Below are 21,867 nucleotides of genomic sequence, written 5' to 3'. Positions count from 1 at the left end.
TGTGGCTGGTAAGTGTAAGCTTCTAGAGCCTACGGCATATTTTTTTTTTTCAATATTATTATTCTCAGTCAAATAAAATCCAGCTCAATTCAAAATATCTTATAACTGTAAAATTAAGATTGTGTCATTGAAGGAGTGGCATTACAATTACAAAAAAACCTTTTCATTCTAATAAGATGAAAGCACGTCCAAGTTATATGCACTATTTTATTAGTTTTTTAATGTTTTACAAAAGAAATTAAACTGAATGATTTTTAATTTTGTTCTGAGAGGAAAAAATTAGTAAAAAACGGTCACAGGAAATGGGTAGCAAAGGAAAGAAAGGGCTGAATTGGTTTATATTGCTGCATTGACTTGAAGGGGAAAGTATTTAGAATACAATTTGCTAATGTATCTCATTGAAGATAAAATTTTCTTACATTTGAACAACAAGCTAAGAACATTGATAGAAAACCCAATGCTAAAAAGTTTAAATAGATGTACAATGGATAAACACAGCTTGAAATATGAGGGGTTGCCACCATTCCACCCTGAGTGTTCGAGGTTTGACCCAAAAAGCTTTTTGAGGTACCACTTCCTAGGAATCCCTTCTTGACGTACCCCTTGAGCTGTTTGTGCCCCTTGCTAATGATAAGGTAAAATCAAAAACGAGTACGGACATCCAATACCTAAAAATATATGCTATGGATACAAACAGCTTAAATTGAACGGTGTAAATCAACATGTTCTCATAGGGTGACCCCTGATGCAAGACAAGGAAAGCCTAATTCAAAAAGACTAAGCAAACTATTGATCATTCATTATAATTTTATTTTGTATTTTGGTGCATTTGCATCCCTTTGAAAGACCTTTTTTTTAACGAGTATGTAACGTAACAAGCCAATCCAATGTTTCACCGTTAAAGTCTCAAAATCTTTGAAATTTCGAAAAGATCCTTAAAGATTTTTTTTACTATTTCACTGCTCCTCAAAATCTTTGCTCTCCTCCTCCCCACCCGCCAAAATACTGATTATTATCCACGGCCTAATATATATTAGAAGATATAGTTAAATGAAAACCAGTAAGTTTTATCACCCGTATACACACTAAATATACATTTATTTCCTGTTTTAACAAACTGCATAAATGGCTAAACAAGAATGCAATAAGAAACTATTCGCCAAGAGAGACCATGTGCTACTAATAGTTTATCATTAAATTCAAACAATATTACTACCAACCAATCCGTCAATAATTCTATAATACCATAACAGAATCATAATTATATAAATACAGTATGAGAAACCATTTCCATAAAACATTAAATGTAATAAAAATTGTCAGTAAACTCTAAATTACTCACAAAATATCAGTAAAAGGAACAAATACAAATTTTTCGACCAGTCAATTGCATCTGATGTCGTTAAATATATCAAAAATTATGAATAGCTACATAAAACATTTTTTACTGTAATTTTACTCATAAAGGCAATAGAAATGTAATTATATCTTCATCTGAAGGTCGAAACTCTTATGTTTAAGAATGCTCATAAGTTCCCCCACGTTCACCAGATTTTATTGCAATTAATTTCAAAAACTTATTGAATAAGTGTTTTATTGTGTTCTACTGAACGCTGTCGAAATATCACAAACCTTTGAAACTAACCAAAAATATTGTTAGCATATACTAATATATGAATGTTCCAAGAATTTTCTAGCTGTAAAAGGATGAATTGCAGCTTTTTAGACCTCTGGAGTACAATAAGCAAAAATTACTAGCAGTAGGCTTCAATAAGTGCTTTTGACCGTAATTCAATTATTCTAATTGGCCATTGAACCCTAAAAAGTACAAAATAAACTGCAATAAAATTATTGAACGTTGGATAAAAAGGAATCTGAAATCTCATTTAGTTCAACATTCTCTTTAATTTAGCGTCTATTTAATAAGATTTGTACGGTTTGTTGCTTTGGGTGAATGTGGACCTCTCGGCTATCTTCTAGTATCAATTTATATTTAGTAATATTATAATCTTTATATTTATTTATGAATCCTGAGCTAGTTACTACTTTCATATTATGGTTGTGTTATTTTTATCTTTGCCGTCGTGTTTGTCTAGGAATTGTAGCGTTATTTGTTATTTTGTCTTTGTCTAGGCCTAATTTTTCGAGTTTGTCTCCCCATGGGCTTATGTCAAATATATACGTGTATATGTGAATAATAAAATGATTGAATTTGAACTCAGGAAGAGTTACAACGAGTGAAAACATACGCACCTCTTCAGGGTGTTAATGGATCGTTCAGATACAAATTTTAGTTAATGAGCTGTAGAGTAGTATTTTTAGCGAGCTTGGGTTCCAGAAACATGTAAATTATGACCTTTAGGCATAGAAGCAATGACAGATATAAATCAAATCCAAAATATCCTCAACCTACCAGGATCAAAAGCACGTGATGTTCCTTTTAGTACTTCAAGGGTCATTGCAGCAACAACATCAGCTTGACGTGCTATTCGCTTCGACCTTTCGACTGCTTCTGCACCAAGACCTGTGATCAGCTGGGTCCCATTTATGAGTGCCAGACCTTCTTTAGCTTTCAGCTTTATAGGTGTTAAATCATGTAATTTGAGTACCTGGGCAGAAGTAAGTACGGTTACTGTACATCAAAAGCTGAACGTATCCTACAACTACCTGAAGACATTGCATTTTGTAAAAAGGAGGGCAATTTTTTCAATCGTTTTCACTTTTATTTATCTATCAGAACAATGAGCCATAATATGATAAAAATATTGTTTGCATTGAATAGCTTGCCAGAATAAGGCATGGCTTTCCAAAACCAAGCTGGGGAAGTTTGCCAAAATCTCTCAGCGAAAAAAAAATGTTGATTTCTCTTTTGTAAGGAAATCACCCTCGTATTTACCTTTTTTCGACTGGAAAGAGTAACTGAAACCTAAAAGGCATTATCATTTGTAGACTAATAGTTGCCTGAAAAGATATGTATTATAGGGTCAATGCTTACACTCTTGCAATTTTAATACGATTTTGAGGATTTTTGATATTTTTTTGATATACTGCTTTAGACTTGAAGTTCTGTTTTTTTTCTTTCTTTTCGAATCTTAAAATTATATATACAACCAAAAAAGGTGATCGCGACAGTGCGTCCATTATTGTCATTGTTTAAAATTGTAGCTGTACAATGAAGAGCACAAGATAGGTTAATGTTTGACTCAGGTATTTCGAACATTTACACGATTTTTTATGTAAGTAGGCAGTCGTTTTCTAAGAAGTTTTAACACCCAATCTTGTTTTATTACGGGGTAATTTTATTTCTCCAAGACCATTATTCTTGTGTCCATCTAGTAGGTAAGTACGCAGGGGGATAGGCTAGTTTTTGAATGCTAAATAATGTTCAGTAGAATGATGACTTCAGTAACATATGAAAAAGGGGTTCCCAAGATTTCGAAACTATTTTTTTTTGCCTGAAAAAATATTACTGCTTAAGCTATTTTTCAAGCAGAAAAGCTTAGCTGAACATTTTTCGGTTGTGTTCTTTAAATCCATCAAGCTCTTCTTCAGTGACCTGAGAAAAAATTGTCTTACTCTGCTCAAAACTAATTCCGAGAAAAATGCAGTTACAAGATTTTGATCACTACCTTTCGAACCCTCCTTAGTCCGGATAAAGATTAGGTTAGCTACTTTTTTATACCGTTCAGCTGTTAATGATAGTGAAAAAAAAAGCGGGATAGAGTAATTGCATTCTCAGAAAAAATGCTGACCATTCAATTAGGATGAAACTGAATTTCCTAGTGCTAAGCACCAGAACTTGATTCGCAAGAGCAGTATAATTTATGCTAAATTTCAAAAGATTCTCTAAAAATTTCGCTTATTACAGAATACGATAATTTTACTCGAAAGTCACGCCTTTCTCAAAGACAGCAAAAGAAAGTCGAGAAAACAAAATATAATTACGGTTGTAATAAATCAGCAAAGAGCATTAGAATACGTCCGTGTCTATGATAAATCCCATTTTCTTTCAAGTACGCCATTCTTAAAATGTGAAGACTATACTGCTTTTACAGACCAAGATTTGTATACGTTTGCTAGAGCTCACCATAAAGAAATTAATATTTACTAATAATGGATGGAAAAGAAACATATCCTTCCGCCATCTAGGAAAAAGTGTTGTGTCCAACTTCGAAAGCTGACAAGAAACGGTATGCTACACTACCTGAGATTTTTCTTCAAACGGATGAAAGTTGAGTATCAATTTGCGCGAAACAGCTCGGCAATATACTGCCTAAGGGCTTGCCTACTATATTTTGTGCTTCGTTTAACAAATTTCTGATTAATAAGGGATAAATGCACCCAATTTTAATCAGTCTATCATTTATTTATAAAAAGTTTTGCTCCTCAAAGAAATAACACTAATTGTGCGGAACTGCCATAATAGGAAATTTTCATTGTAATATGCCTTCATATTTTATTTTACGTTAATTTTGGATGATTAAAAACAAAGAAAACAAATAACAGCCCAAAAGTATTTCAAAGACATTTTATCTTAAAGAGTACTCATAACCCCTATTAGCTTATTTTTCTTAGTTTCCCAGAAGGAATTTAAGTAGCAAGTAGATAATATTTATTTGATAATCCTTGCTTTTCGTAAGCGCAAAAATTTATAACATTTATTCCTTTTTTGGTATAAGAATCTATAATATGAATTTCCTTTCAGATTGGTACCTTTACACCTAATTGCTAGTTCAGCTTGAACTTACCTAATTAGTTGGGTTTATTCGTGTTTAAATTATTCAAAGCAACACAACAGTGCAAGGACTTTCGAAAAAGAATTAATTAATTTGACTCTAACAATAATTAAAAAAAATGCACTCTCGCTACAAACTGGAACTTCACTAGTAATAATTTGAATACGATATGTACATAAAAAGAATCTGTTTTTCATATTGATTCCTGATACATTAATCTTAAATTTACTTGGTAATAGTTTTTCCTTGAGAATAAGATGATATGTCATCCAATTCTTCAATGTCTGAGAAAAGGACAGAATACCCGTAGTTACAAAAATATGAAATCTTGCATTTTTCCCAGGAAGGGTGGCAGTAACTACGTGTTTATTTACTTTATTTTTTCCACAGGAGTAATTATTTATACTTATTGGTTGCAAAATATAGGGCAAGGACTAGTCCGAGCAAAAATTCAAGTACTGTTGCCTTTTTCTAAGCAACAACGGTGACTACGCTACTTTTCAAAAATGAGACTTTGTTTAACATAACGACAAGCTTCTCTTGAATAGTACCGAATGTTTTAAAACTAATATTCTTAGATAGCCAATCTGTTTAAAGCAATTGAAAGATTATATTTTTAGTTATTGATTGAAATATTTATTGGCGAAAAAAGATGCGTTCTTACTAAAAATAGCACCATCCGATTCTCCATATTTGAGAGATGGGATAGACAAAAACCCATAGCTACAAAAATGTAAAATCTCGCATTTTCATCAAAAAGAATTCTGCCACATGCTGTTGCATACATCCATAGACATACATACAGCCAATATAAGATATTGCTTCATCTGATGTTTAGTGCAGTTACAGTATGCACATTATTGTGTCATTTTAAACCACCTGTCAGGGAGAGGTCAGTAGATCTTTCTGCGAGGAAGAGCGGAGGGAAGGGAAGGAAACATGCATCAAAAGCTCCTTTTTTGCACATATTTTACAACTTTCCATAAGAGGCTGTTCATGTTATTATGAAGATGAGGATTTCTTTAATTTGGAGGAATATATTCTGGCTAAGCATGCTATATAATCGATGAGGCTGACAACTTCTCTCTTTTTATAGAAATATCTACAGCGCAAAATAAAAACTTGATGGGCGGAGGTGTACCTTAATGACAAGATTTTTTCGGAGATTTTTCCTCTAGTCACGTACGTAAGTTTGTTTTTTTGGCGGGGAGGCTGAAAGATGTGACACAATAGGGTGAATTCAGTAGATCTTCCTTTAGTGGTTGGGGGCCGATGAATGAAAAGTATATTACCAGCCAAAATTTTAAAGCGTTAGTGAAGGTTCTTTTGGTTAATCACTAGGGGGAATTTATGCTTTTAACCCTCCCCCACCTCCTCATTTGTAGTAATATGTTGGAGGTAAGAATTTAAAATAGTGCTGCGGGGTGAAAATTGCCTCTTGTTAATGTCACAGTAGGTTTGAAATATAAGGTTGCATTCGTATGCTTACAAGCACATACGTGGAAAGTGTTCTAAGACCAATCAGTTGCTGAGCACCCCTCTCCTTTGGAAAACAGGAAAGTTATCAACTAGGAATGCATTTTAAATTTGACACCACTCTCTGCTCGTCCTCTGTGGTGCCCATAAGTCCATTTTGTTCTAAGTTCTAACGTTGCTCTTTACTTTCATTTAAGAGGAAGTAATGACGATTTTGGTTGCATTTTAAAATAAAAGGAAGATTAAATCAGAGCATTAGAAAAAATAGTGTTCAACTAAAAGATAGATCACATTACCTCTGAGGCATCTGCCCAGCCTGTCTGAGGACTCCACATCTTTCCTTCTCCAATAAGGCCAAGTGCGAGGTGAGCAAGCGGAGCAAGATCCCCACTAGCACCGACAGTTCCCTGCTCTGGAACAAATGACAAACACGAAGCTGGAATATAAAAATTCATCATGCGCATGTTTCTGAAATAGATTAGCTAGAAATTAGACTTTGCTAAAGAAGACATGTACAATAGCAACGAATTAATAATAGGAAAATTCACAGGGAAACAATAACTTAAAACAGGTTAAATCGTCGCCGACCCGCAATTTTCAATGATTAGCTTCCTTTTTTTTATACGAAGTACCAACCAAAGGCTAAAATAAAAGGTCAAATACCCTTTATCTCATCATAATTAGTCAATTTAGATTCATTTAAACTATACAGTAAGCAGATTGGTGTTTCTTATCCTCAAGTGTGCTACTAAATCAGACACAAAAATGCCTGTTTAATATTTCTCTGTAATTATGTTTTAATAGTAAAATGAGTATCAAATAAGATAATGGAAAGCTCCCAAAATTTCAGTTGGTCGTTCAAGAGTTGCAAATGCCATTGACGGAATGTGGGAACTGGGGGGGAACGTATATTAGTCATAGTCAAGCGTCTGGTGGTTGGCCTAAGACGTGGACGTATTTTATGGAAGTGTTGATGGAGGTTCAAGCTATCTAAAGTTTAGAAATTCAAGGCAAATCATATATTTGATTACAGCACCCCATTTCTACTGGAGACACACTTTAAACAGTTTCCCTTTTATCAAATCAGAGCTGATCTGTACCTATACATTTGCTTCACTTTGACCTTCGTCACTTCTGACCTGTAATATGAAAGTAAATAGTGAAATAAAATGTTACCATTAAAGGCCTGCACGAGCTGCTTTAGAGTTTCTAGTGATATTCCACTATGACCTTTTGCGAGGACATTGATTCTCAAGGCCAATAGCATTTTTGTACGTTCTGGAGTCAAAGGATCACCCACTCCAGCTGAATGTGAACGAATCAAATTCTCTTGAAGTTCCCTGAAAATAATAATTTACTAGTTCTCTAGAAACATAGACGAATGTCACCTATAACCTAAAATTAAGAATCAATAATTTCTGCTTCAAATATATTTCACTAAATTTAAAACGATAACTTCGCCATCCTTGTTCCATAATACAAAAGTCATGTCGATCCACACTCAAAAGGAAACAAAATAAAAAATAAGTAAAATAAAATTACAAAATAATAAACTTACAAAAAATAAGTGGTTCCAATGTGAATCTGATATTTTCATTAAAATTAAACAGTTCGTGGTAACGAAATGTAAGTAAGAAGCGACCTGGCTTAATAGTACCGGAAACTGTAAAATATGAATTTTTGATACCAATTCATGTATCAAAATAATCAGATTCTTATGCTGACTTAAAAAATATAAGTTTCACTAGGTTTAGTCTTACCCATCAAAGGTTACGAGTTACGATCCTGAGAAGATTTGCTTTATTTTTGAAAAAAGGGTAAACATCCCCCAAAAGCCATAGAATCTTATTGAAAATTACACCATCAGATTCAGCGTATCAGAGAGCCCTACTGTAGATGTTTCAAGCTCCTATCTACAAAAATGTGGAATTTCGTACTTTTAGCCAAAAGAAAGATCACGGATGCGTGTTTTTTTTGCTTTGTTTTTTTTTTTTTTTCCAGGAATGGTCATATCGACCCAGTAGTGCTATAATATTGGTGGAAGGTTCGTTTAAACATAAATTATAAGTTCTAGTGCCCTTTTTAAGTGACCTAAAAAAGTGAAGGGCAACTAGGCCCCCTCCCCGCCCATTTTTTCTCAAAATCGTCCGATCAAAATTTTTTTATAGCCATTTTGTTCACCATAATTGAAAGGCCTAATAACTATGCCTTTGGAGATATCATGACCCCCACATCGCCTGGGGAAAGTTCTTTAAGTTACAAAATTTACCCAGTGTTTACATATAGTATTTGTTATTGGGAAGTATGCATACATTTTTTGGTGGTATTTGCTGTATTTGGTGGTATTTACTGATATTTACAGTATTTCTTTGGTCGTATACATTTTCTGGTGGTGGGTTTTATAACGGGGATAATTTCCCATGGGGAGGGAAGTTTCCAGGGAGTGAATTTTCCGGGGAAATTTTTCACTTGGGTTGTTTGAAAAAATTCCTATACTAAATTCTTTTTAACTGTCTTACACTCTCTTTGCCAACTCGATTTTGCACGTGGAGAGGTTCCGCGGGTCATTTTCCGCGTGTTTTGGTTTCTGAAAAAGTTTTAATGGAAGGAAGTATCTCCGGAGTGATTGAAAACCGATTAGAAATTAAAGTCTTTTTACAGATGAAAGTATACTAAGTAGAAATTTTTAATGCTGAATCGTCTGCAAAACATTTTATGCGGAAGGGGGGATTTTCAGCGAGGATGGAACTGTCTCGAAGGAACTTGACGGAGGGGGTTCACTATACGCTGGATGAAATTTGCAGAGATCAGTTTCCTGCGAAGGGAGGATATATTTCATGGAGGGTGAGCCAGATTTACCGGTATTATTTGAGAAAAGATCAGAAATTAAAGCAAAAAACATACTTTTTTAACTGAAATTAAGGAGCGACATTAAAACTTAAAACGAACAGAAATTATTCCGTATATGAAAGGGTCTATCCCCTCCTCAATGCCTCGCTCTTCGCGCTAAAGTTTGATTCTTTCTCACAACCCTACTTTTTAAAATAGTAAAAGCCTTTAGCGTAAAGAACGAGGCGTTGAGGAGGGGACAGCCCCTTTCATATACGGAATAGTTTCTGTTCTTTCTAAATTTTAATGTCGCTCCTTACTTTCAGTTAAAAAAAAACTTGTTTTTCATATTTTATGTTAATAAGAGCCAGGATACATCAAAGTAAATATGTTAGGCTTTCGATGCCAGCTGATTAATCAATCAATTTAGATTCTCAACAAAGTTGCAATATATCTCTTAGAAGTAGTCTGTCACTATCAGCCAAACATGATTCATCTTAATCTGTTGCAATAGACAGCACCGATTCAAAATGCAGTTTATGGGAAGTTAAAAGGTAAAGGCACAAATCCTAAGCTTAGGAAGAAAGTATATTGAAAAAATAACAGCTAAGACAATCAAAACGACAGTAATATATTCTCAGGAAAGGGTGTACTCAGGATTTTGTTTGTGGGGGCTGTTTTTGGGGGGACGAGGAGGGGTACTAAACACTTTAAAAACAAATAAAAATCTATTTATGGTCACTTTTGTTGCATTTTTACAAGTCGAACAAAAATTTAAGAGGGGGAATGGGTTCAAACTCAATACCCCCAAACCTTCCAGGATCCGGTCTTGTTCTCAGGTTTTCTTTATACGAATGCTAAAATTTTGGACAATTGTTAGCAAATTATTCAAAGTGTTTTTGCAGCCATTATGCTAGTACAGCAGAAACCAAAGACATTCAAAACAACAATAATATACTCTCCGGTGAGGGTGTTTTCAGGGTTTTGTTTGAGAGGACTATTTCTTGGGGGAAGCGGGGGTTCAAGAAACTTTAAAAACAAATCAAAATTTGTTTATAGTCACTTTTGTTACATTTTTAAACGAGTTGAACAACAATTTCAGTGAAGGGGGAGTCAAACCCAATAAACTCCCCTCCCGGGATCCGGTCTTGTTCTCGGGCTGTCTTTATATGAGTGTAAAAAAATCCAACAATTGTTTGCAAAATTTTCATAGTGTTTTGTAGTCATTATACTAGTACAACAGATTTTGTTTTTCTTTTTTTTTTAACTCTAGATTTATAAAATCAACAGAGCTGTTTGCTCAAAATGGCAAACGTTTTGGTAAACCTAACAAATACCAAGAAGAATGTCGCACTTGCACTGCTTCAATAATATTTATGAAGGATGCAACGGCTAAAATACTAAAATAAAGTACAAAAAGTTAGATCACATTCATCTCTTATATACAAACATTCTTCTCTCTTACGTACCCTTATTACCTTCAACCACGAAAGTAGTATCTAATATGAAAACTTGGCAATGGATTAGAATTACTAACTTCATTAAAAAAAAGCTATTGCTTTGGCTTTAATAGCATGCTCACCTATTCACCTACTTTAGTTGGAAGTTTCTCATTTTTCACGTTTCCCTCTTAGTATCTCTTTTTTTTTGCTTTTTTTATACTTTTTGTAATTTCTTATCCTTCCAGGTACGTACGGTACGCATTTCTGTTTTCTCACGGCTGCTATATGCGGATATTAAAATTTCCAATGTTGTTTGCAATTCTTCAAAGTACTTCTTTTCAGTTGCTACTTCCGAAACCGAGGCTCTTGTCTTCGGACTGGAGATCACCTCAAATAATACAATCCTAGTTGGTCCCACTACAATCTCATCTTCCAGTTCACTTAAGTATTTAGGCATTTCATTAGGAACTTCAATTAGATCCACTAGGCAGCTTATAATTGATTTTTTGAAAGAAAAACTAAGGAAATCTTATGGTCTTCTCGCCAGCGTAAGGGGTCAATTTGATAAGACAACCCTTGGCTGGCTATATAATGCGTTTTTTGTACCACATGTGTTGTTTTAGACACCTTTTTGGAAATTTTCCTCTGCATCTGATAAACAGCAAATCCGATCGCTGTTCTTTAGATTATGAAAGTATTTTCTTAGTATCCCCATCTGGACTCGTAATAGTTAAATTTTCCGATGGTACGGTGTTTTTGAGATTTATCAAAAATGGACAAACTGTCACGCAGGTCTGCTGACCGCTGCAACAGATTAGTAAGCATAGCTAGATGTAAAATCCTATAATGTTTGACCCATGTACTAAATCTTTGAGAAGATATTGGAAAAAGGGTTGATTCAGTATCATATATGGAATGTAGAGAAGAGAGCGGGAGTGAGTGGAAAAAGCCGTATAGAAACCGGCCGGTTTATAGGTCTTAAATTGCAGGGGACAGGCAGCTCAAGTGTCTAGTTTCTTTTCATTTTCTTGTACTCCTCTTCAGCGCATTTTTGTTGTGTACAGAAGGTAACAATAAATCATTACTATTATATAAATAGCAAAGAAGACCACACTGCCTTTCCATCACAAACAGCAACAAGTAGAACAATACGGAAATTTATAAGACAGTGGAATGCAACTTGGAATGCTTATCTTGGTCCAATTTCCAATGGCAGCCCTCAGTAAAACAAAGGAAAAAAATGAATATAAACGAACTCATATTAATCTTTAAAACTTAATATTTTCTAATAAAACTTAAAATATAATTCTAATAAAACTTATGATATAATCTTTAAAACTTGAATATTTTCAAAACAGCTCTAGCATCATTACTTGAAAGCAGTTCAACTAGGACTCCTGGTTGAACTTCCTTCAAGTAATGATGTAGTAATGGCTATTTTGTAAGTAATGACTATTTTGAAAGTATTTTTGGAAAAAAGGGCCAGAAAAGTGGTAAAACCGTTTTCCCCACCTGTTCAAAGGGAAAGAAGATATTTTAAAAACTTGGGATGGGGATCATTCGATAGAAAACTGAAAGTTCTTGTATCCTTATAAAGTCTAAAAGCTAATGGAGGAAGTCAGCCTCTGTCTTGGTTCTTTTTTCGCTATCTTGTCTTCCTCTAACCCTATGATATGGAACCAAATTTTGATATAACTTTTCTGTTTAAAAACTTTGAAATGTGTAATAAGTTTGTCTTTGGGGTTGATATCACCCCCACAGCCCCAAAGTTAAACTTTATCTTACCCTGCAATAGTAACTTAAGCCCCAGTAACACTAAAAAGAATTACGATGCAATAAAAAGGTAATAAAAATATTATGAAACGTACTATATCCCATATTTTGCCAATATTTGGAATATTGGTGGAATATTCTGAAATTCCTTCGTTTCTTCATTATTTTTATTTGCAATACTTTCTTTGTTGCTGCTCAGTTTTGGCTATGGGAGTAGGGTTTTCCACTTGTAGGGGAGCTATTGGTGGAAATTTTCTGCAGGAGAGGATTTTCCAGAGGGGAATCAGAGGATACTTTTAGGGGGAATTTTTCATAGGGTGGTATTTTCTTTGAAGGAATGTGTCTAGCACCATTTTTACACACCTATTAGGAGCCCCATATTTAGAAAGGGTCTTATTAGAGGCTGTAAGTCTGTAGTATCCAGAAATTCCAAATTCACAAATCCACATATAATCATGCCTCAGACATACTAAGGGTAATGGGACTTTGCTCCCCTTCCTGGAATTGCAGCCATTTTATGGTTCTTCCCGTATCCTATTCTACTTTTCATATAACTTACCATGTTTTTGCGCTTTTCTGAATTGGTACCCCCACCGATGTGCTGGCTACCCTTCAAAGTAACTACTGCATCAGTTTATGTACCTGTTATAAGAAGAGGGACAGTTTCAACAAAGTATTAGGATTGACACAAATTTGTACCAAGCTTTTGTTGTTTCTCAGCACATTATATTTTCAAGTTTACCTATTCAACTGTCAATCTATCTCAATCATCTGATCTATCAGTCAACTATCAATAGGGAGAAACTTACAGTAGTTTATCCTTTGGTATTACTGTTCTGGCAAACTTCCCAAATCCAGTAGTTATTCCATAAACAACACGGCTTTCTCGTAGGATTGTCTCGACGATATCTCTTGCTGCTTGAACTCTTTCCTCCGCAATTTTCTTAAGACCTATTTTACGATTCCCGTAGCCCAAAGAATAAAGCTGCGACGGAGTTAGCTGTTCGCCATCCAAATAAATATAGTCCTCATCACATTCGTCGTTATGATTATTTTTCTGGCAAGGAGTAGCATGGGTAACAACAACAAAATCATTGTCATCTAAAACGTCAACTATGTGGTCGTGAGGGTCAAGAAGACAGTTACCATTTTTTCGCCGGATTTCTTTCGTGTCTGGAAGATTTTGATTAGCTGGTAAATTGGGATTGGAGTTCCGATAGTATCTTCGTGTTGCTTCTTCGCCAAGCCACTGCACTGGCTTTTTCCCTGCAATAAATAAACAAAAAAATATGAATACAGCCAGTACATTACTTGAGAGAGGAGAGGTCAAGCTTACCTAAATTAAATAAAAAACAAGTTTTTTTTAACTAAAAGTAAGGAGCGACATTAAAACTTAAAACGAACAGAAATAACTCCGTATATGAAAAGGACTTTTCCTCCTCAACGCCCTGCTCTTTACGCTAAGGTTTGACTCTTTCTCTTAACTCTACTTTTTAAAATAGTAAAAAAGTTTAGCGTAAAGAGCGGGGCGTTGAGGAGGAAAAGCCCTAAGTCACCATCTAATAAGATCGGAGGTTGAAAATTTCCTTAAGCCACTATTATTTTTAGTAATTTCTTAGGTTAAAAATTCATAATCATTAATAAATCATTTGAAAATATATAGAAATATTTGCAAAAATCAGGGCAAAAATACTTTGATGCACAATCCATGTACACATTTGACACGGTTTATTCAACTATAGGGGCACATGAGCCATGGTTACATGAAAAGGAAAAAAGAAATGCTAAAAAAAAAAAATACTAACACCTCTAACCCCTTTACACATATACTTATTTTTCTTGAAATCATCTTCCCATATTCTGCCGAGCTCTCAGTGATCCATTCTTTCTCTCAGTGATTCTTTCTCTCAGTGATTCACTGCAACACAGAGATACTTCTCCTCATTCCTAAGGTTTAGTTAACGTTTAATCTTCAAAATTGCTGAAGATGTTACTGAAAACCGTCCCAGTTTCAGGCTGTGTGTTTTTATTTCTCATAGTATCGAAAAAAAGAAACAATAATCACCATTATAACCAAGATTTGAAAATGAAAGAAATGAATTGAAAAAAGAAAATGATCAGATTTGAATTTGAAAAATTTGAAAAAAGAAAATGAATTAACGTCGATTGACAGTTCAATATATACACTGAATTTCATACCTGAAAGTCTTAATAATTTGTTGAAATCAAGAGATGAGAAAACCCTTAAAATGTATTTTGTTATCAGTAAAGTGTTATCAGCAAGTTCTGTTTTGTACTTCAGAATTCAACGGGGGGGGGGGGTCATCCCTAATCCCCATAGTTTTTCTCGTTTTGAGTTTGACTCGGTTATTTATTGTAATTTCTGTCTTCTAACAACTTGCTTGCACAGAGTCTTCTCCTCAATATTCTCTGAAATTTTCACCTTCTTGCCTTTGCCATAGAAGTAGGAGAAGTCATAATAGTTGTAGTAGTAATAGCAGAGGTTGTATTATTATTAGCAGTAGTATTACAAGATGGCTATCTCAAAATTTTTGGAGACAGAGGTACGTGAGAGGGGAATTTGGTTGCCCTCCGCTCACTTTTGATTTTTAAAAGGCCACTAGAACTTTCAATTTCCAATCGAATGACCCCCTTACGAAATTTCTACAACAACTCTTCCATTCGCAGTGTCACGGTGAAAAATAAATTTATTGTGCCGAGTTCACTTTTACTTTGGCAGTGCAATTGCACTGTCAATGATTTGGAATTATATGGATTTCGAAACTGATAATTCTGGGGGGGGGGGGGTAGTTCTTAAAATAGATTAGAAAAAAATAAGTTTCTCTCTTTTAATAATTTTCTATAAGGCATCGAATAATAACCATTATTTATCCTAGTCAAATCATCCTATCCAAGTGATTTTTTTCAAACAGTTCGTGGTAACGAGCTGTACTAAGGAGTGACCCGGCTCAATGGTAAACGAAACTCTAAAAAATGGAATTTTGATACTAATACATACATCAAAAGATTCGGATTTTTATGCTGATTTTAAATATATAAGTTCCATCAAAATTTAGTCTTACCCATCAAAAGAACGAGCCTGAGATAATTAACCTTATTTTAGAAAATAGGAGGAAAAACCCCCTATAAGTCATAGAATCTTAATGAAAATCACACGTTGCATTCAGCGTATCAGAGAACCCTGTTGTAGAAGTTTCTAGCTCCTTTCTACAAAAATGTGGAATTACATATTCTTTGCCAGAAGACCGATTACGAGTTTATTTGTCTTTTTCCAGGGGTGATCGTATCGACTCAGTGGTCCTAGAATGTCGCAAAAGGGTTCATTCTAACGTAAATTATAAGTTCTAGTGCCCTTGTTAAGTAACCCCAAATTTTGTTTCCAAAGTCACCAGACCAAAATTTTGAGATAGCCATTTTGTTTAACATATTCGAAAAACCTAACAACTATGTCTTTAGAGACGGCTTACTCAAGAAGGATCACCAAATGTCTGAAAGCCTACAAATCTGCCAACGTTAATTCTGCTAGAGATTTAGGCCTAAAAATCATTGACTCCATGTCTGGAAAGCTGGTCACTGATTCTATGTTTCGACGAAAACAATAGGCAGTTCAAATTACTAAAAAGGAAAACCCAGGTGGAGATTGCAAAAGATTACACTCTCCTTTTTCAGTGGTTCATCACGCTAGCAAAGAGGATAAATCTCATGAAATCTGTGTACTTTCAACAGCGATTGTGTTCCTACCTGGTATTACTTTTTGACAGCTCTTGCATGTTAAGGTCTCCGAACAAGCCAGAGCCTGCCAAGGCTATGGCACAGGCTTGCAATCTTGAGGTGCGCTTTACTCCCCTTCCCAAAGGCAGTTGACATATAATCGACGGTGGAACTCTTCTGAACAGAATTCCATTGGCTAAAAAAGACCAATACTCCGAAATCCTCGACCATTATGCTACTTACATGACCCAAAACTACCCATCTGTCACTTTTGTTTTCGACGGCTACGATGGCGGAGCTACCAGAAAGAATATGGCCCAGTCGAAGAGAAGTCGTATAATCGACCGTGAGATCTTTTTAACAGCAGATATACAACTGAAGATAAAAAAGTATGAGTTCTTGTCCTGCAAGAAAACAAAGCCAGATTTGTCTGCGCGTTGGCTGTTTATCTCTGATCAACGGGCTTCATCGTAGTCCAGGCACCAGGTGATGCAGATGTTCCAAGCGTTCAAGCTGCTGTTGATTCTTCCCGGTATTACGACACTGCCGTCACTGGAGATGATACTGATATTTTGGTTCTATTGTGTTGTCGTGGTGACCTATCAAGCAAGAAACTATTCTTTGCACGTCAAACAAAGCTCCCTGAATATGGAATATTCACAAATTGAAGGAGAAGCTGGGCTAAGACACATGCCATCTGACTCTTTTTGCTTGCGCCACATTAAGCTGTGACTCTACTTCACGTATTCACCGTGTGAGAAAAATCCTTGCTCTGAAGAAGCTAATGGCAGATGCCGATTTTCGTACATCAGCTGCAGTTTTCATGCTGGAGTCAGCTTTGAAGGAGGCAGTAAGGATTGCTAGAGAAGACACTCTGCTCATGATAAATGGCTCATCAAAAGGAGGAAACCTGAATGAGCTCCGCAGGGAAGTTTTCAAAAATAAGGTGACTACTTCTAGCACGTTCTTCCTCCCAGAACAGTTACCCCCAACTTCTGACGCGGCTACATTCCACGGTTACAGTGTTTTCTATCAAGTTCAGGTATGGAGAGGAGATCCTGATTCTGAACTTAAAGCCGAGGAATGGGGTTGAAAAATAAAGGTTACTTCTTGTATCCATTGACTGCTGACGTCCCATCAGCCTCTCGTCTGCTTCTGAAAATTGTTAAGTGCTCCTGTCAGCTGGAATGTAGCTCAACGAGATGTACCTGATTTAAAAACGGCTTAGCTTGCACTGCAGCGTGTAAAACGTGCAAAGGGACATCGTGTTCTGACTCTCTAAGAATCGAAAGTCATAACAATGAGGAGAACGTCAAAGTTAGATATCTGAATCAAAAGGATTAGTTTTGAATACTAGTAGGAGTTTGACTCTGCCTTTCAAATGTTCAAGAAGTTGATTCGATAATCATATCAGTTGTGAAGACTAGTGAGTGTGTTGATAATAGTTTATTCTAAGAGGGATTTTAAATGTCAGCCGTTGGAAACAATTTCATAGATGATTTTCCTTTTATAATATTTTTCATGTTTTAATAAACATCTTGCAGTCGTTGTTTTTAGGCCGACCCATCATGCGATGGAGCCATCGACGATCAGATTCAGGCTAACTAATTATTAGATCTCAAAACCGACAATTTAACCAGCAAAAGATGGCCTGGCGAAAAAACGGCGGTCACGACGACGAAAAGCGTAAAAATCTCAAATGAAGATTACGAAACTTTTTTTATATTCCGCGTACCAAATTTGAGTCCATTTTTCCACTCATCTCATCTTTTTACATCGGAATAATAATTCAGTTCAACAAAAACAAACACTTACCGGAACTTAATTTTTTTTGTTAGGAAAGTGAGAAAACTGGCATGATACGAAAAAAACTAGTTTTGTGTCGACCTAGAATGTGCAACTTTGGATATGTTTTTCAGCTTTATTTCTCTACAACAAGATGTAAAAATCATTTCTGCTGCATTTTTTTGGGGGGGTCAAACTCTAGTTTGCCTGTACTTTTATTAGAAAACAATCTATATCTGCATATGATTCTAATCACTGAAAAAGAAAATGATTTTTTGAAAACTCAACCAGTTTGAATTTACTTTAAAGGTTAACATGGCCAAAAAACCTTCTGGGAATATAAATCATAATTTGGAGAGTCATCTTATATCTGCCAGATTTCCAAATAAAAAACAATCATTCAAAATTTCAAACAGATTTATATTAAAAGACATTTGACCTATTCTTATCTTAACTAATTTTATTTGTATTGACCTAGGTTATGCGTAAAATGTTTTATTGAAAGATACGTTTACTTTGTTAGAATATTAAATAAATATGCAATTTTTTTAAACTGAAAATATGGAGCCACGTTTTAAAACTTAAAACGAATAGAAATTATTCCGAATATGAAAGGGGCTGTCACCTTCTCAACACCCCGCTCTTTACGCCAAAGTTTTATTACTTTAAAAAGTAGAGTTTTGACAAAGAGTCAAACTCTAGCGTAAAGAGCAAGGCTTTGCAGAGGGGACAGCCCCTGTCATATACGGAATAGTTTCTGTTCGTTTTAAGTTTCAATGTCGCTCCTTACTTTCATTTAAAATAACTTATTTTTTTATTTAATTTCTGAAAGTTTTTCAACTAAAGCTAGTTCAAATTTGGTTCACCATTCGAAAAAATACGAAAATGAAAAACAAAATTTGCATATTATTTTTGGTAGATTTATTTTGAATATGAAGGGTTGCCATCTCCTCAATACCTTGCACTTTACGCTAAAGGTGTTAGCACTTTTAAAAAAGCTTCCTATTCTAAATAAACGGCCCCCATGTTTCAGTAGCTGCTCTTAAGAACTTGGGACAAACAGTCAAACTTTAGCGTAAAGAGCAAGGGATTGAAGAGGGGAAAACCATTCACATATGGAATAATTTCTGTTAGTTTTGAATTTTAACGTTGCCCCTTACTTCCAGTTAAAAAACTTATCTATTTTATTTAATTTCTAATAGTTTTTCAAATCACCCTCCATAAAATATACCCCATCCCCTCACGGAAAATTCCTCCGTAAAAATTTCATCCAATGTACAGTACTTCCCCTCCTGTCATATTCCCTCCAGACAGTTCCATCCTCGCTGAAAATCCCCCTCCCCATAAAATTGCCTGTTGAAGATTCAGCCATAAAAATTCTCCTTAGCACTTTTTCATTTGAAAAAGATCCTAATCTCTAATCAGTTGCTCGATCAGTCAAAAATGCCCACTTTCGTAAAAATTATTTTCGAGAAATCAAAATATGCTGAAAATAGCCCCTGGATAATTCCAGGGAAAATAGCCCCTGGAAAAGTTGGTAATGAGAATGTAATACAATTAAAAAGAATTTCGTACCGTAATTCTGTCAAATCCCCCAGTGTAATATTCCCAATGCAAAATTCATCCCCCCGAAATTTTCCTCCCTAAATAAGATTCTTCCAATAGAAATCCATCCCAAGCACACCCTCCCCCCCCCCCGAAAAATAACTGTATACCTCTCAATAAGTCATTTAAGTCATTTTATGTTTTGAGTTAGGATCAAGTAGTTGTGGGCATCAAGCCATGGCTAATTGTAAAAAAAGCCAAGATAGATAGTCCAATTGAGTGAGAGGCAAATCTAGCATAAGCCCTTATTAGGATTGTATAAAAATGATGTCAGTTCATTTGTTATTAGATAAGTATATCTATCATCCGTCCATGCGTCACTCCTAGGGCAGAATTAAGGTAGATAGTCATAGAACTAAGATAGTTATAGAAACCATTACGGTCATTTTACACCTAAAGACATAGTTACTGGATCTTTAAACTATACTGAACAATTTGGCTATCTCAAAATTTTGATCCGATAGCTTGGGAGAAAATTGGCGTGGGGGGGTCCCAGTTGCCCTCAAACCTTTTTGGTCACTTGAAAAGGGCACTAGAACTTTTAATTTTCGTTTGAATGCACCCTCTCCTGATCTTCTAAGACTATTATTTCTATACAATCACCCCTGGAAAAAAAAAACAAATAAAGACGCATCCGTGACCTGTCTTCTGGCAAAAATAGCAAAATTCCACATTTTTGCATATAGAAGCTTGAAATTTCTACAGTAGGGTTCTCTGGTGCGCTGAATATGACGGCGTGATTTTCATTAAGATTCCTTCCATTTTAGGGGATTCCATCCCTATTTTAAAAATCAGGCCATTTATCTCATGCTTGTAACTTTCTATGGGCAACATTAAACTTGATGAATCTTATATATTCGGAATCAGCATAATAAGTTGATTCTTTTGATATATCTATTGATATTAAGGTTCCGATTTCTAGAGTTTCGGTTACTATTGACCCGAGTCGCTCCCTACTTACACATCGTTACCACGAACTGTTTAATCGTGTTAGAAGACAGTAATTAACATGAACATTTCAGATTTACAAGTTATGTACTGAACCATAATTTTGATCGGATTTGTGTAGTTTTTTTTTCACCATGTTTGAGTTATCTAAGACTTTCACACAACAGCAAATGCAATATTTCGTATATGAATTTTCCATCAGTTCTTTTTTGTCGTATGTTGTGTATGCTGTGTGTGTTTTTATTTTATCTGTTTACGATAATTTTCAGCATATTTTATCTGTTTCGTCTTACATTTCTTTTTTATTAGGTTGATAAGTGTTTCCAGACATTAAGCCGAAATATTTAAGTAGTCTTTACCATATAACTGTATTAGCTAGAAATTTTACCCATTACTTATACATTTTATTTCATTTTATTTACGTATGTTCGTTTTACTTTTAATGTATCGTTTACTTTCATTTGACAAAAAAAAATGTGTTCCTTCAATACACATCTCCTGTTTTCACTTGAAAGTGGTGAAGTTCTTCGAAACTATCTAAATTTATTCATTACCTTTTTCATGGCTCAATCTACTCTTAATTTACTGTTACTTTCACGCAACTTTGGTTTGTTTGACATTTGTTTCACCCAATAGACTAACGCACAAATACTAATTTGTAATTGAGATCGACAGTGATGTTCGAGAAAATGTAGACAACAGATAGTAGAAGAAGAAGAAGAACAAAAGAAGAAGCCTCCTTTTCAGTAAGTGTCCAAATTAAGAATTAGTGGAATAAGCGATAATCCTATCTTTGAGTGGTTTTCCAGCATTCTTTTTGCATCTTCTTCGAAGAAACTGAGAAAAGTATATAAGTTGTAACAAGCAATTTGGTCGTATCCTGGCTTAAACAGAATCACAGAAACAGAAACTACGTTATACTGACAGCGTGCTAGTGCAGACAAGATAAATCCATGGTGTCTGGCCGAGAGAATTGCGCAGAATCAAGGTGCCTTCAGATACCCCTAATCGCAAGATCGGTAGGAGTTTTCTATATTTATTCTATTATTGTACATATAAATCACGTATTTCTGTCTTGTTCTTTTTCTAATTCAGCTCCCTCTCCTCCCTCCTGAAATAAATTCCTGTGGACAAAATACAAAATGCTAATACACTTTTAACCTAAAAATATGCTGGCAACAAAAAAGAATCGAAAACTCCCACGCTCTCTCTCTTCAAACGCTTTAACCAGGAGAATTTTCTAGTTTCTTTGGGTAGCTAAAGAGGAAAGGTTGTCCTTTTCAATAGGAATTGGTTTTTTTTTCGTCACAGCTCCGTTTAGGTTGTATCAATACTTTATCAGCCATTGTTTCTGTACATCCTATGTAAACATTCACTTGGAGAGGATTCCAAGTTAATTAAGTCCTCTCCAGCGGGGTAGGGGGGCGAGGACTGAGCCACGGCTCCGAGGACTGCTTAGCTGTCTGTAAAACAGTAAAATTCTTCTTATTTCAACTATGTCTTTAAAAATATTTTTAAGATTTACGTGTTTAACGTTTTTT

General features: G+C 35.1%; 1 protein-coding gene across 1 annotated transcript in view; it reads right to left on the bottom strand.

Moving 5' to 3' along the window:
- LOC136037208 (histidine ammonia-lyase-like) overlaps positions 1-21,867 on the bottom strand; it is a 44,456-nt gene that overhangs the window by 21,431 nt on the left and 1,158 nt on the right. The window contains exons 2-5 of the mRNA XM_065719796.1: positions 13,066-13,522; positions 7,389-7,552; positions 6,509-6,648; positions 2,414-2,609 (exon numbers count right to left, since the gene is read on the bottom strand). Coding sequence (XP_065575868.1) covers positions 2,414-2,609; positions 6,509-6,648; positions 7,389-7,552; positions 13,066-13,522 — 957 coding nt within the window. The remainder of the gene's footprint in view (positions 1-2,413; positions 2,610-6,508; positions 6,649-7,388; positions 7,553-13,065; positions 13,523-21,867) is intronic.

Source organism: Artemia franciscana, chromosome 16 (genome assembly GCF_032884065.1).
Source record: "Artemia franciscana chromosome 16, ASM3288406v1, whole genome shotgun sequence".
In the NCBI taxonomy this organism is placed as follows: domain Eukaryota; kingdom Metazoa; phylum Arthropoda; class Branchiopoda; order Anostraca; family Artemiidae; genus Artemia; species Artemia franciscana.
The sequence above is the reverse complement of the archived record's forward strand: the minus strand, read 5'-3'. Positions and strand labels throughout refer to the sequence as shown.